Source organism: Notamacropus eugenii, chromosome 1 (genome assembly GCF_028372415.1).
Source record: "Notamacropus eugenii isolate mMacEug1 chromosome 1, mMacEug1.pri_v2, whole genome shotgun sequence".
NCBI lineage: Eukaryota > Metazoa > Chordata > Mammalia > Diprotodontia > Macropodidae > Notamacropus > Notamacropus eugenii.
This window is the reverse complement of record NC_092872.1, coordinates 243,309,806-243,324,533: the sequence shown is the minus strand read 5'-3', so window position 1 is coordinate 243,324,533 and position 14,728 is coordinate 243,309,806. Positions and strand designations below refer to the sequence as shown.

At 45.1% G+C, this 14,728-nt stretch overlaps 1 protein-coding gene across 2 annotated transcripts in view; it reads left to right on the top strand.

The window, feature by feature from the left end:
- CD276 (CD276 molecule) overlaps window positions 1-11,152 on the top strand; it is a 75,983-nt gene extending 64,831 nt beyond the window's left edge. For both annotated transcript variants that reach the window (XM_072628408.1, XM_072628407.1), the window contains exons 6-8: window positions 3,440-3,481; window positions 6,589-6,624; window positions 9,131-11,152. In XM_072628408.1, the coding sequence (XP_072484509.1) occupies window positions 3,440-3,481; window positions 6,589-6,624; window positions 9,131-9,153 (101 nt within the window). In that variant the 3' untranslated portion in view covers window positions 9,154-11,152. The remainder of the gene's footprint in view (window positions 1-3,439; window positions 3,482-6,588; window positions 6,625-9,130) is intronic.
- The last annotated feature ends 3,576 nt before the right edge of the window (window positions 11,153-14,728 follow it).

Genomic DNA, 14,728 nt, shown 5'->3' with positions numbered 1-14,728 from the left:
ATTTCCTGGTCTGTATAATGAGAATAGTCTGGGACTGGATGAACTAGCCCACAGGCTCCCTTCTGCTTCTCAGTACTGTCTAAAATGCTTGGATCTAGCTCCTACTCCATATAAGGTAAGAAGTATTAGCGAGGACCAGCCCTAGAGTAAAAGATACCTGGATTCAAGTTCTCCTTCTGACCCACTGGCTCTGGGATTCTCAGAGGTAATCACTTCTCCATGACCCACACATCACTTTAAGACTTTAAAATAACAGATAAGTCGCTGTCTTCATCAATGGAGGGCGTTTCCATACCAGGAATTCCCCACATGTAGGCTGTTACAGGTTTAGATCAAGCATGCTGGGGTGGGTGTGAGGAAGCAGAGAAGCTTGGGACTTTGGAGAGCATAATGACTTCCTGCCTCAGAGAGTTAGGGGAGCTAAAGCAGGGGCAAAAATGAAGCCAGAAGAATGATTTGCTTAGGACACCTAGGAACAGCACTGCCCTTCATCTTTAACCCCTATTGTGTTTGATTTAATTTGCAAAAGTTGGGCTGCACATACAATTTGGGAGGAGTTTGGGGTATAAGGTCAGGGTCAGGTATGTGGCAGCGCTCTCTAACCCAGCTGCATTTCTTCATGTAAGCCCCCACAAACCCTCAGAAATACATGCCAGTCATTGAACTGGTCTTTACTGAGGCTTCCGCTATCAGTATGTCCAGCTCTGAGTTTGCCACCAAATAAAAACATCCCTTCCACCCTCAGGAAGATGGAGTCTGCCTGGTGAAATGAGACTCAGGTAGACACAAGACAGAGCTGGACAGTTTAAGGACAAGTCCCTTAAGGAGTAGTACATGCAGCAAGCTCAAGGGCCCTGGGAACTTTGTCTGGCCCAGGAGATAAGAACCACACGAGTCACAGAACAATTAAGGATCACTGGATGGGTCTCAAGCTCCATGTTCCGAAGGAGGATTTCAGAACAGGGACAGTCAATGGAGGTAGTCATCAGGGAGGCCTTCCTGGAGAAGGGGTACATGAGGATTTGACCAAGTAGAGAGAAGGGAGCAGAATGTTCCAGGAGAAGGGAGCAGTATGAGCAAAGATCACAGGTATATAGAGAGAAGGGCCCTTGGAGGTCATCTAGCCCACTCCCTTCATTTGCAGACAAGGCATTGGAGGTCCTGAGAGATTCAAGAGTTTATCTGAGGTCACACAGGTAGAAAGCAGCAAAGTCAGGCATGGAGCCCTGGTCATCTAACTCCAAAAATTGTACTCTACCTCTGGACAGGGCCAATATGGTGGCAGCAATGAGCTTGGCTTGTGCAGGGGCTGTGAGCGGGACATAGTGCCCACTGTTAGGCCTGCTCAGTGACTGTCCCCATCTGCCTCATAATCAGAAGAGGACCTCTTAAGAGACAAAGATGTAGTGAACCTCCTAATTCACCTGCAAATGATGTTAAATTGGAACAGCCACTCTGCTGGATGACTGGCAGAATCCGGGAGAACCTCAGGGTGCTGAAATATTGGGTTAAAATCAAACAAGATGAATTCCAACAAGAATTAAAGCACTCCTGCACTTAGGTTCAAAGAATCAGTTGTCCAAATACGCAACATGGGAGAGGCACAACTTGGCCACAGTGTGTGTGAAAGAGATCTGATAGGACTAACTGACCATAGGCTCAATAAGAGACAATAACAGTGAGCCTTTGGCACTTTCCAAAGGCCAGGACTATTTCTTGCTTGTCTTTTCATCCCTAGCACTCAGTGCTGTGCCTGACACATAGCAGGCACCTCAGGTAGACACAAAAGAAACAGTTAGATGGTAGAGTAGACAGAGGAACTGAATTGGACATAGGAAGACCTGAGTTCTAATCCTGCCTCATACCAGCTGCGTGACCCTCATGAGTCACTCAGCAAGCATTTGTTAAACACTTACCATGTTCCAGACACTATGTTAAGTTCTGGGATACAAAGAAAACAAAAACAAGGAGTTCACATTCTAACAGAAGAGACGACACACACAGAATGTCCATATGGGGCAGATGAAGAGTAATCGTAGAAGGGAAGACTCTAGGAGCTGGGAGCAGGGGAGAGCCTGGGAAATGCTTGAGTGTTGGAGCTGAATCTGAAAGGAAGCCAAGGTTTCTAAGAGGCACAGGTGAGATGGATGGGAGAACCCTCCAGGTATTGGGGACAGACAGTGCAAAGGTTTGGAGGTGGGAGATGCCTTTCAGAGTCGCTGTCCAAGGTCAGCATTGGGGATTCTCAAAGTTCTAGAACAGTGCTGTTCTGAGTTCAGTGTAACTTAAGGTCACTTTGTAGATCTCTGGACTCATCTAATGCCCTTGGATGCCTGCTTATGCTCTGGTTTCTGTGTGTTCATCCTTTGTTGTTGAAGAAGACCATGCCATCAGAGAAATAATGACATGACTTGCACTTGACTTTGTTTTGAGTGAGGGAGGGCAGTGCAGGTCACCAGCCTCACTTCTCCTCTAGAGCCATCTGAATCCAGTGACCAGATATTCATCAGGATGCCTGGAGATGACCCAGGATGAGGCATTTGGGGTTAAGTGACTTGCCCAAGGTCACACAGCTAGTAAGTGTCAAGTGTCTGAGGTGACATTTGAACTCAGGTCCTCCTGACTCCTGCAATGGTGCTCTATCCACTGCACCACCTAGCTGCCCTTATGCTGTGGTTTACAGCTCACCCATCAGACCAGGGCTCCCTGAAGGCAAGGAACAGGCTTTCCCTAGTAGAGTACTGGAGAAAGGATATCTCTCTCTATACCTATACTCCCATTTATACGTATACGCATACACATATATGTCTACACACATGCATATGCATGCATATATACACACATATGTATTTTTCCTAACTCAAGAAATTTTATTTTTTCTTTAATAAATCCATCATTTATTATTTATTTTTGACATTTATTTTTTAAAAAATTAAGTTCTGAATTTTCTTACTCCTTCCAGTCCCTCTCCAGACCATTGAGAAGGCAAGCAGTATTATATCAATTATACATGTGAAAGCATGCAAAACATTTCTATATTACAGATTAAATATGTAATGAAGGAATGAATCATGGAAGAATAAATGAAAGCTGGGTGGATGGATGAGTAGATAAGTGAATTAATGGATACAAAGGAGGGAGAAAAGAGTGGGTAGGCAGTCTGGGTAGAGGGACAATTGAATAAGAGTTTCATGGCTGGGTGAATGAATGTGTGGATAAAACTTAAATGAATGGATGAATTAATGAAAGGGTGGGCAGATGGGTGACTGTACTCATCCATGGGACTCTGGATACTGGTCCCAAGGAATGGAATCCTTCTAAACTCCAGTTTTTGCCTTCATAACTGACTTTTAGACAAGAAATTGGCCCTGCTGACCTTTCAGTGCTCCGGGGAGTGGCTGAGGATGAGAAAGATTTCTGACCACTTTTGTTTTTTCAGGGGCTGAGGACCAGGATGGGGATGGAGAAGGATCCAAGACAGGTAGGTCTAATCTAGATACTGTTTTTCCGGAGAGGTTCAGAGGGGAGGACAACCTAAGAGACAAGTATGGAGGAAAACAACAGTTTCCAGTGTTGGCATGAGCTAAAACCCTAGCGTTCAGAGGAGTCTAACTGATCAAAGTGCCCGCTTCTGCCCCCACCCCCACCCTGTCAGATATGTCTCATAGTCTGATATCTGATAAGCAGTACCATGTCTACTAGACTATGAGGCATACCTGTGCTTTGCAGTGGCAAATTTGAGTTTAATATACTCAAACTAAGAATAAATCAAAGCAATCAATACTAATTGATTTCCTTTTCACCTCTAATCTATGAGCCACCAACTTGAATCTAACTGCTGGCACCATTGTGGGGCTCTGCATTCTCCAAGTCAGGAAGACTTGAGTTCAAAGCCAGCCTCCAATACTGATTAGCTATAGGACCCTGTCAGTTTTAGTTCCCTTAACTGTAAAATGACAGGTTAGAATAGGATGGACCTCCCAGCCCTAAAATTCTATGCGTGCACAGTGTAGCATCCTAGCCTAGGAATCAGGAAAGCTGACTTTTCCTCCTGTCTCTTCTGTGAAGAATGACCTTGGTCTGGTCACTTACCATCTATGTCCCATATTTCCCATTAAAAGTCCTATTCCCATTAAAATGAGAATAATAAAATACCTCTTCTGCCTGCCTCCCAGGGCTATCTTGAGGATAACCTGAGACCTCATTAAAAGGAACAAAACACATAGGATGAAATGAAAAATAGTAATGATGAGGATAATTCCCTGACATTTATGATACTTTCAAGTTTGTAAAGCATGTTACTTACAATCTTTCTTTCGATCGTCACAGCGTTCCTGGGGAGGGGAGTCGATACTCCAGGAATTATTCTCATTCCTTTTTGCAGAGAGGTTAGCTGAGGAGTGACAGAGATGGGCTGGAATTTGTGCCCTCCCGAATCCAGGAACTGTTTCCCTTAGGATTCATACAAGCCTGGTTTAAAAGGATTAATGTGGCACTAATTTCCATTTTGGTTGCTCTCCATCTACGATTCCTCTGACCGTTGGTGGTCTCTCTCCAGTTTATCTTATGTTTATTTTTCTATGTTACATTTGCACAGTAGAATTGCTCCTTGAGGACAAGGCCTGTCTCCTTTCTGTCTCCATCCCTTTTAATAATAGCTCGCATTCGTATAGCACCTACTATGTTCCAAGCCCTATGCTAAGTAGCACTTTACAGTTATCATCTTATTGCATCCTCACAACAACCTCAGGAGGTAGGTTCTTTCATCATTCCCATTTTACAGATGAGGAAACTGAGGCAAAGAGATGTCAATTGACTTGTCCAGAGTCACATGGTTAAGGAGTGTCTGAAGCCACGTTTGAACTCAGGTCTTCCTAATCTACTGTACCATCTTGTACATAGTAGAGGGCCTGGCACCTAGTGTCAGGGACTGGACCTGAGATTTTGATATAGGGAACTCCCAGGTAGGGAAACTCTCTCTACCAAAGCAAGTTGACCCCTTCTCTGGAGCTCAGAGTCTTCAAGAGTTGCCTAGCTCACCAAGAGTTTCTGTTACATGGCCAGTGTGTGAAAGAGGCAGTACTTGAATCCAGGTCTTTCTGTTTCCAAAACAGGCTCTTAATTTACTATGCCATGCCTTGGGACATAGTAGGTGCTTTTTTGTTAAATTGAATTGAATGGATGCAAAAATCGTTTATCGAAAACAAAAAGGCAGAGACATTTTGCCCCTGCTGATCAGCTCCTTTCCTGTTGGCCTGGCACATACACATTAGCTTCCCAGGTGTCTCCTGGGAGGAGCCAGGCCATGGTCTTGCCCCTGTCTCCTTCAAGGGGATCAAAAGGCATGGTGTCTCAGGTTCGTGTTTCTTGACTTTTTTGAGACGGAGAAACCACAGCTCCTGGATGGCTAATGTTCCCGCCTGCACCATTGTAAAGATAGAATGGGAGAAGATTGATTTCCCAGGACTGCTGCAAATGAGACTCATTAATTTTCTCAGGCCCTTAGCACCAGGGTGTGGCAGCTACAGAGACAGCCCCGTTCATGGGGGAGTAGTCCTCATTTTTCATGTTGCTCAGGCAGATGTCGTGGGAGGCTCAGAAGGGCGGGAGAGAGAAGGGATGCTAAAAGCATAAGATGTTTGCCCAGAGAGAAGGGATTGAGGAAAACACAGCTCATCTTACAGAGCTAGCCAGTTCTCAGTCATCCATGGGCCCAAGGTTCAGATGGAGAGATTAGATCACTGAAATCCATTGGTGACTCCAGACTGTTCATTTCTCTCATGCTGTATACGAACAACGTTATGTACCTTCCATGCCCCAGAAGGTACATCTTTGTGAGATAGGGAGGACAAGGTTATTATCCTGATCCGATGGATGATGAGACAGCCCCTGAGCAGCTAAGTGCTACATCTAAAGAAAGATATGCAGGCAGTTAGGGTACAGAAGTAAGGTAGAACCCTGTCTCCTGGCTGTCTTCAGAAGACCCAGGTTCAAATCTCAAGTCTACCACTAACTTACTTGTTTTACCTTTACCTCTCTGGTTTTCTTGCCTATGAAATGAGGGGTTTGGACTATATGACCTCTAAAGTCTTTGATTCTTAACCAAGAGGTTTGCCAACTCTTCCAGGGTGCTTGCATCTTCTCCTAGCCCTAGCTCTTTCCCCTCACCCCATCTCTACCTACAAAAGACTCCTTTAATCTCTTTCCACCTTTCTGTTCAAACCTTCTCCTCCATGCCCTTTTCCTGAACCTCATTTTCCCTATCTGTAAGCAGTGTGATAGTGGAGACAGAATGTTCCTGTGGATAGAACAGTGGGCCTGGAGTCAGGAGATCTAGTTTGAAATCATTAGCTGTCTGGCCAAGGGCAAATCAGTCAACCTCTCTGGGCCTCAGTTTCCTTATCTGTAAAACAGGGATAAAAACACTTGCACTATGAACCTTACAAGGTGAATGTGAAGAAAGGGCCATGGGGACCCTAAAGCATTATAGAGACATGATTTGTTATTAATAAAATGAGGAAATTGGGCTAGAGATTCTCTGGGGTCCTTCCCTGCTCTGACTTTCTGTTTTATGATTCCTTTTTGCAGCTCTGCAGCCTCTGAAACATGTGGACAACACAGAAGGTAAAATTGTCAGGAATTTGGGAGGGCTTCTCTTTGGCTTGGGTAATTCTTCTTGTCCAGGGTGCCCCTGAAATGGGCTGACCATTGGGCTTGGGAGGTTGGGGAAACACATTGATTCTGGGCATACTTGGGGTTGGGGGCAGGGTTCGGGGAGGTATGAACAGGAAGCATTGAACATAGATTGTTTTTTCTATAAGTTTGACAGGAGGGAAAAAATAGGAAGATACCTTGAAGGGATGACAGGGTTAAGTATGGTACACCAGAAAGGATATTGGGTTTGGAGTCAGAGGTCCTGAGTTTGAATCTTGGCCCTTGGCCACTTATTGCTTGTGTGACACCAGGTAAATTAGGTCATCTCCCTAGCTTTGGTTTCCTCATCTGTAAAACAGTGGCTTGAGAATAGATGGTCACTAAGGTCCCTACATCTATGATCCTATGATCCTCCAAACCCAGTGTCTTGCCCCATTCTCTCTACTGCTGCCTCGTTCACTACTCCTGCTTATATCTTCTTCTGTGTATGGGCCTGAGCCAAAACTCTAGAGTCAGAAGAATCCTTGTGTGAATCCCACCTCCCTCTTTGTTTGCTATTTCAACTGGCCTCTCATTTAGTGATTCCAAGTCAGCAAGTTCAGGTTAGCAAGAAGCATGGGAGCATGGGATATGATGGTAATTAGACCAAGCTCTATTGGGGAGTGGGACAATTGGGGGTCCAACTCTGAGTCCTTTGGACTCCTTCTATAGTCTGGTCCTCTTTAGCACCTTTGGTCTCTTCCCTCCTTACCCAGAGTGAACCCGGGATGGATAGGATTGCCTTTGGTCATGCAATTGTTACAAGGGAAATGGGAAGGTCTCCTCATGGTAAGCTGGGGACCTAGCAGTTTGAGGTATCCAGCCTATGCCTTAGGCCCATTCCACTGGTCTGTCACTGTACTGGCTCGTTGGGCTGCCCCCAATCTCTGATCTTTCCTGACATGCTGCTTTGCCCTGATTCTCAATCATAAATCACTGTCTTCCGTTGCAGACCTGCCACTTTGAGGTTTTAAGTAGTGGGGGGTGGTCTGAGGAGAAGAGAACAACTTCACTTACAAGAAAATAGTCAAGTTTATAGTGTGTCCATAAGGAATATGAAAGTCAGAGCATGGAAAAATTACCCAGTGACTGACTTTTGTAGAGTATTTTATTTGACACTGATAGGAACTCTGTGAGAAAGATAATGTGGGGATTGTCATCCCCATTTTACAGCGGACAAAACTGAGGCTGAAGAGGATCAGTGACTTGTCCATGGTTACAGCCAGGAAGTAGCAGAGCCAGGATTAGAAGCTAGGTTGAATGATTTCAAATCCAGCATCAGTGGCTCTAAGCTGATTTCAAGACTATCTCATTCTGATAGATATTTAGTTGTATCTGGCTAAGTTGCCAAAGGGATGTGGGGGAGGATGGCAGGGTAGATTCTTGTGCTGGCTGGTATGTAGTTGGAGATTAAAAATAAGGGTCCCAGAATCACTTTGGCTCTCATTGATTGGCCAACTATAGGTCCCAGGCCAGGCTCCGCTTGGTCAGTTTGGGCCCTGATTGACTCAGAGTGAATGTAAATAAATAGCAATTGTTTCTGTTTTGAAACCCTGAGGATCTTCCCCTCCCAAACTGATTGGTTTTTTGACTAGGAAAAGAGTCCATTCTCTGCCTCATTTCTTACCTAGCCTTGATCACTGAATTAAAGTTGCCTCAGTCAGACTGAGACCTGTTAAAGACCTTAGCTTAAAAAGGCCAAGATCCTCACTGCATCCTGGACCATCTCCACTCATCCTGATCCATATCTGGCCACTGAAGCCAGATGACTCTGGAGGAGAGAGTGAGGATGGTGACCTTGCACAGCCCCCCATCACTTAAATCCAATTCACTTGCTTGCCATGATATCCGCTCCCTGATGTCCTCTGAGAATGAAGGACAACAACAGCTAGAATGGGAGCCTTTCCCAGTATGTTTATGTCTGGGTTTCACCATGCCCACCTTCTAGTTCACCAGGTTTATTTGCCCATGGATTGGCTTATAATCCACATTAGCCAATGAGGAGTCATGTCTCTTGTTTATCTAACATTTTACGTTGTTGGCACAGGTAGTTCAGGTGTTATTTTTCTCCATTTTGATGATGAGGAGACTGAGGCCCAGAGTCATGGCTAGTGGCAGAACTAGGATTCCAACTCACATTCACTGACACTTAGTCCAGTAACCTTGCCACTATCCCGACTCTCTTCTGTCTTTGTCTCTGTTTCTTTCTCCCTTGGTCCCTGACCACTGTCTCCTGCCCCCTGACCATAACTGGCTGGTCCCTAGAACTCCTCCTTCAGTGCACCATGTGACCCTGAAGCCTCCTGGATGTGCAGGACACAGACCCTGTAGCAGTTATACTATTTTCAACCCCCAAATTTCACAATGACTCTCTACTGATTCACAGCTCTCCTCCCACCCCACCCCTTTTATTTGTTGTTCTCTCTTCCCTGAGCAGATGAAGGGCAAGAAATAGCCTGACCCTGGAGGATGGAAGGTGCATGTGGGGGAGGTGCCGTGGACCGATCCTGAGCTCCTCCAGCTCTGGTCGCCTGCTCCATCTCTCAGCACAGGATGCTGGAGGTGGGACCTGGAACCAGCTTCTCCCTGTGAGCCCATCACCCTGCTGCCTCGTTTATCCAGTGGGTACAATACACAGTCAACCCTGCTGCCTTATTTCTCTGGTGGATGTGATAAATAGACCACCTCACTACCTTATTTCTCCAGTAGAAATGATATATAGACCGCCCCGCTGTCTTATTTCTCTGGTGGATGTGATAATAATAATTCCTATTCCTATAAGTGCTTTAAAGTTTACAAAGTACTTTCCTCCTGACAAGCCTGGGAGGTTGTGCAAATATCATCCCCATTTTAGAGATGAGAAAACTGAGGCTCTGAGCTGTCCCCCTGTGTACTCATGTCCACAGTCACTGCTTGGCTGCATTGTTTCTCCAAGGGATTCGATACACTGACTCCCTTCTACCTTGATTGTCTCATTTCAAGCCTTGGTTTTTACCTCACCTGCCCTCCACACAGGGACAGTCCTCTGGTAGCTTTTCACTATCAGTGGAGAGGTCTTTACTGTTGTCCTAAGACGTGGACGTACATGAATGCACACAGCACCCACACACAATCATTTGAGCATGTGTGTGCATGTATATGTGGCATGCAAACACATACTGAATAATGTGCATGCAATGTGTGTGCACACATATAGCACAACACAGCCCCCCTCACACATTTGTGTATGTGTGGGAAGCACACACATATAGAGTACATGTATACACATGTGTATGTGGAGGCTAAGGAAATGAGCACACAGCATGTGCTTATCCATGGAGAAGCTGTCCCCACCACCCTCTGTGAGAGCTTGCCTCTGGTTCTCATCTGCCTGTTTTCATAATCCTGCCCCATCTAGGGAGCTTTGTGCTGGTCACGCTGTTTCTCTAGGGGCTCTGGGGCAGGGCAGGGCAGGGCAAGAGTCCTTGGAGTGGGTACAGCCTGAATGTTGGGGTGAAGAGTGCCCATGATGAATCAGTCCCTTTACCCTGACAGCTTGGAATAACTCCCAGGAGAGGAACCTTGGGACTCCTCTATTTCTACCTTGACTAATTCTATATTCCCCACAATTTCTGGACCTAATACTCTGATATTTTCCTAGACTCCATACTCATCCTCTCTACTTTGCCCCTACCCTTGCCCTCTTCCTTCCAGGGTGGGCACCCCCAATACTTTTGGGGGGCACATTTAGGGGTGGTGGTATGGGTGGGGTATGGTACCAACCCTGTCTCTCCTCAATGCCTTGGGGAACCAACCAGTCAGGATCCAAACCCTCTTCCCAAGATGGCAATGCCAGTCATGGGCAGCAGGTGTCAGCCATGGACCCTGCATAGGCCTTGAGCAGAAGCTAGAAAGCATGCCTCTGGTACAGATCTCAGGCAGTGACATCAGCTGTGGCTGATTCCATCTTTCCTGGGAGCTGAAGATCAGTGCCTTATGCCCTTTGCCAATCAGAGGAGCCCAGGAAAGTAAATCTCAGAGACCCAAACCCTTGTAATTCAGGCATCTAGAGAGAGTGTGGCCCGGTCTGACTCTTTTCATTGTTTGCCTTACATGCAGTGGGGATAGGGTGGGGGTGGACATTGTTTCTAATGGTGCTGGGGGGTGGGAGGGGTGGAGGGGAGAAAGGGGCATGGGGGTGGTTGCTTCCTGGAGAAACAGCCATGAATAGGAGGCATTGCTCTCCAGCCTTAGCCTCCTAGTCTTCTTTCCTCCAAGGTTTTCCCTTCTCCTGTCCATGGGTAACTGGAGGTGATGGCCTTGTCTTTTCTCCAGCTGGGCAGGATGAATCAACCTCTGCTTAGGCCTACCCCAGACTAGGGGAGGCAGGAGTTTTTCTAATTTAAATGCTGGAATCTGGGACATTTTGTACCTTGGTCATGTGTTTTAGGAAAAATAAATGCTTCGTGTTTTGTTGAAAGACTCTGTCTAATGTGTGGTTGGGGCAGGGTTTGGCAGGTGGGAGCCAGATTTGGCATGAGGGTTTCCTTATACCAGAAGTTCTTAACCTTTTGTATGCTATGGACCCCTGTGTCGGTTTGGTGAAGCCTATGAACCCCTTCTGAGAATGATGTTTTTAAATAATTGAAGAAAACCCTAGATTTCAGCTAGAGTAAAAATTGAGATGAAAATGTTTTTCCTATCTAAATTCATGGACCCCTATAGACCATGGACTCTCTCCATGGTCTATAGGTCCCAGGTTAAGAATACTGAGACTTTGTTCTGGGAATCAGGCCATCTGAATTCCATTCCTAACCACAGGTAAACAGTACAGGTTCTTTGTGGAAGTAATGCTGGTGACGATCTTGTGGATAGAACTGGCTCCAGAGCTTGAACTTCAAAGACATCCTTAATTATGAACTGTTTGCAGACAACCTTGATCCAATCCAATCCAGTTAATCCAATCCAATACAATCCAGCACAAGGCACTGGGGAGGCAAAGACAAAATAAAAATCAGTTCCTTCCCTCCAGGACTTCTGTTTGATGGGGGGCTACAATAATGACACAGTAAGTATAGACACGATCATTTAAATGGGGATGCAACAGCGATCATGAGAGGGATCAGGAAGGCTTCTTGGATGAGGAAGCAGGGCCAATCTTTGAAGGAACTTCAGGATTCTAAGAGGTTGGGAGTGAGAAGTTAGAGTATTTTGGGCATGAGAATTGTGAAGATGCCAAGGTGAGATGAAACGCTGATTTTAGGGAAATGCAAGGAGGCCAATTTGGCTGGAACACCAAATACAAGGAGAGGAATTGTGGAAATAAGCCTCGAAAGGTAGACTGGAAGTCAGAAGCCAGGCTGACAGTGGCTTTAAATGCATAATAGAGGTCTTTGTATTTTTGCCTGGAGAGAACTGGATTCCACTGAAGATTCTTGAATGGGGAAATGACTTGATAAGATTTGAGCTTTAGGAAGGTAATTTCATCAGTTATTTGGAGGGTGGGACTGGGAGGGAAGAGACTGAAAGCCAGGAATTCAATGAATAGATTTGCAGTTGTCCAATATATATTGACAATGCATCTTCCTCCTCCTCATGTTTTCATTGCCTGCTCCCCTCCCCACAACCCTACTCCTCATCTCTCCCTCCCAGCTTCCTCAACTTCCTTCCAGTTCCAGCTAAAATCTTACCTTCTGTAAGGAGCTTTTTCCAATCTCCCGTATTGCTAGCTTCCTCCCTCTATGAATCATTTCCAATTTATCTGGTGTGTATCTTGTTTGTATGTAATTGTTTGCATGTTCTCTGTCTCTCCCTTATTAAATGGGGAACTCCTTGAGATAAGTTGTCTTTTGTCTTCCTTTGTGGTCTGTGCTTAGTATAAGCCTGGCACTTAGTGGGTGCCTAATAAATGCTTGTTGATTCGACAGGTCAGGTGAGAAGAGATGAAGGTCTGGAGAAGAGCAGTGGCCATGTGAGTAGAGGGAAGGGGACAGATTTAAGAGAAGAGAAAGGAGGCAGCTGATTAGATAGGAGGGTGAAGGAAGGAAGACTTATAATAACTTCAATGTTGTGAATCTGAGTGATTGAAAGGAAAATGGAATGGACGAAGAGTGGGATGGAAGAGAGATAATGAGTGCCAGCCTTCCAACAATGTCACTCTTTCATGTGTGGCTTATTCCCACTGGAATGCAAGCAAGGCTGGGAATCAGGGGAACAGGGTTCAAGGGCCAGTACAACAATGTGATGCTAGACAAGTCAACTCTCTGGTTTCAGTTTTGAATTTTATATTTATTTATATATATGCATGTTGTTTCCTCTGATAGATTGTAAGGTCCTTTGAAGGCAAGGACTGTTTCATTTTTGTTTTTATCCCCAGTGCCAAGCATAGTTGGAAAATGATAGTTACTTAATAAATACTTGCTAAATGAATCAAGAGAAGCAGAAGTAGAAGTGATATTGTGGTGGGGAGTATATTACAGAATGCCCCATCAGTAGGAAGAAATGGTCAATGTGATCTGGAAGTGGGTGGCAGAGTTGGGACAGAGGCAGGGGAGGGTAGTGCTTGAAGACTTTATCCATCCATGTAGCTGCTGCGGTCCTTTCCCTGCTATAAAAATGGCCTCTGAGAAATTCTTGATTAGTTTTCCAGAGAATTTCATTCTTTAGAAGTTAGAAGGGATGTGGGGATCTGATGTTCTTGACTTCATTCTAACTAGAAGAAAAGGAATTGGTTGACCAGGTAGATCTGATGAGAACCTTAGGGAAGAACCTTGGACCACATTAGCTTAAATTCTTCAGTAGATAAGGGGGCAATGCTGGGCATAGTTTGACTTGAGGAGAACAAATTTCAGAATGTGGAGAAAGGAAAGGTAGGATCCCAGGACCTAAGGTTCTATGGGGAAACTAGCTCAAGATGGACAGAGAGGAAGCTCAGGAATGAAATTCTGATGGTACAAGTACAAATCATTCTGACAAGAAAGAAAATGGGGAAATGAGTGAGAGACCAATGTAACTGAACCATATGAGGCAGGTAATGAAACTATTATTATCACTCTTTTATGGAAGAAGAAACTCAAATGATTAATAAGGAATCCTAGCCCATCTAAGCGACAAGATGAAATAATATGCCAGGCTGTCTTTAATGGGTTCAAGTCATCAGGCTCATATTGGTTAAGTGACTGGCCCATGGTTGCACAGTGAATTGTTGGAACTTGGATTCAAATTAAGTTCTTACTCCAGAGCTAGTATGATTTCCACCATACCATTTCACCTTGACAAGAAACAACCACAATGGCAGGGAGCTAAAGATCATGACAGCAGAGTGACATGGCACCAGGAGAGCTAAAACTCACAGTGAGCCTTGGTTTATGACAAATGGTGAGAACAACAAAAAGTGCTTTTTAAGAGCTAGGTTGGGGGCAAGAGGAAGATCAAAGAAGGGATGGGACTATTGATCAGGGTGGACAAAGGAGGATGGAGCTACTTTCTTTTTCATTTGCTTATTTTTGCTGCCAAGGAGTATGCACCTCCAATTTGGGAAAGTGGGACCAAAAGTGGCTAGGGCAGATGAGTGGGTGGTAAGATGCACCTTCCTACCCTCAATGAGTTAGTCGGCAAAGGTGGATGGACAATATCCAAATGGACAAAGGGATTCAGAGAATTTATGTGTGATTGCTGACTCCACGATTGGCAAGACTAGAAATGGCAAATTTACTGATTTCCAGAGAGGAGGAGAAGGTGGGATATCCAGCGGTTGTGTGTGTTGAGCAAGGTACCCAGCAGAACTGTGTGGATGGTTGGAGTACCCAGCAGTCATGTGTCTGTGATGGGCATAATAAGAATAACAGTACTTGAAGCTGGAGGACAGATAGCAGTTGACTGTGTTTCATGGGGTACTCAGCTGTGTGTGAGGTATACATAGTAGTTGGGCATGTATGCTTGGTGAGGGTACAAAGAGATTGTACATGTGTTAGAGATAATGGAAGTTCTATATTTAAGTGGAGGTATACAGCAGTGTATGTGTGTGGTATACATCATTTGTGTATGTACGTAGGAA